Source organism: Penaeus monodon, chromosome 28 (genome assembly GCF_015228065.2).
Source record: "Penaeus monodon isolate SGIC_2016 chromosome 28, NSTDA_Pmon_1, whole genome shotgun sequence".
NCBI lineage: Eukaryota > Metazoa > Arthropoda > Malacostraca > Decapoda > Penaeidae > Penaeus > Penaeus monodon.
In genome coordinates this window covers 28,770,270-28,771,244 of record NC_051413.1, presented here as the reverse complement: position 1 = coordinate 28,771,244, position 975 = coordinate 28,770,270, and the positions used below count along the sequence as shown (strand labels likewise).

General features: G+C 31.3%; 1 protein-coding gene across 2 annotated transcripts in view; it reads left to right on the top strand.

Moving 5' to 3' along the window:
* The window catches only part of LOC119591474 (methyltransferase-like protein 25), an 11,825-nt gene extending 11,055 nt beyond the window's left edge, over positions 1-770 (top strand). For both annotated transcript variants that reach the window (XM_037940214.1, XM_037940215.1), the window contains one exon: positions 328-770. In XM_037940214.1, coding sequence (XP_037796142.1) covers positions 328-417 — 90 coding nt within the window. In that variant the 3' untranslated portion in view covers positions 418-770. The remainder of the gene's footprint in view (positions 1-327) is intronic.
* Positions 771-975: the final 205 nt, after the last annotated feature.

The window sequence follows — 975 nt, the reverse complement described above, 5'->3', positions numbered from 1 at the left end:
CAAAAAATATGTATGCCCATGGGGTCACAACTGGTTGATGATATAGCAGTAATTGAATTCTAAAATGAATGATAATTTAGCTGAGCATACCAATGTATAAGTTCTGTCATTAAATATAGCAAAGTATTAGTAATATCACTGATAACTAGAGTTCATGTGAACCTCAGATGAGTTCAGTTCTTTTCCCAGCATTTGTTAGAAAACTCAAAAGTCTATAGTTTATAAACACACATTTCCAGTACATAATTTATGCAGTGGTTTGGATTCTACAACAAAATCCTCCTTTCTTGTGAAGTGTGCTACTCTTAATGTCAATTCTTATTTCAGGAGGACATTGAAGCTGCATATCTAGTGCAGCTGTTCAACCCAGTCACATCTCCCCGTTGCCATGCAGTCATTGGAGTTCGAAGCAAATGATACTTCTATTTTAGTATTCACTGTTATCTACCTTTCTGTATATGTAGCTTGAGTTTACGTAGTGCTGTTAATATAATTTACATATTTATGTATTGTCTGTTCATTTGTTGTTTATTTGCTTAGTACTGTTTTAATTTGTTACTTTATCTGTTTTAGGAACATAAAATCTACCTCTGGAAATGAACTAACAGTATCCTATGCAAACATTTTGTATTAGGGGTTTATGAAGGATAGTTTTCAAGTTCATATTTTTATAAATCTTTTTAACTGGCTTACCTTAATTTTTAGTAGAAGCAGTTACTTTGTAACACTGTAATGTGATATTTCTAGTCGCAAATAAAAGTATGAAGCTACTTATTCTTTCCAATTATTCAACTTCCTGTGGTACATTTTCTTACTATTTAAGTAAAATATTGGACATTGGCACAGGAAAATTTAATTTGATCCAATAGTGGTATGCCCTATAGCACAAAAAATAGGAATTTATTTGACAATGGTATATGAGCTCAAGTCAACTTTAATCATATCTTACTTTATGGTTTACCTTATATGTTAGTA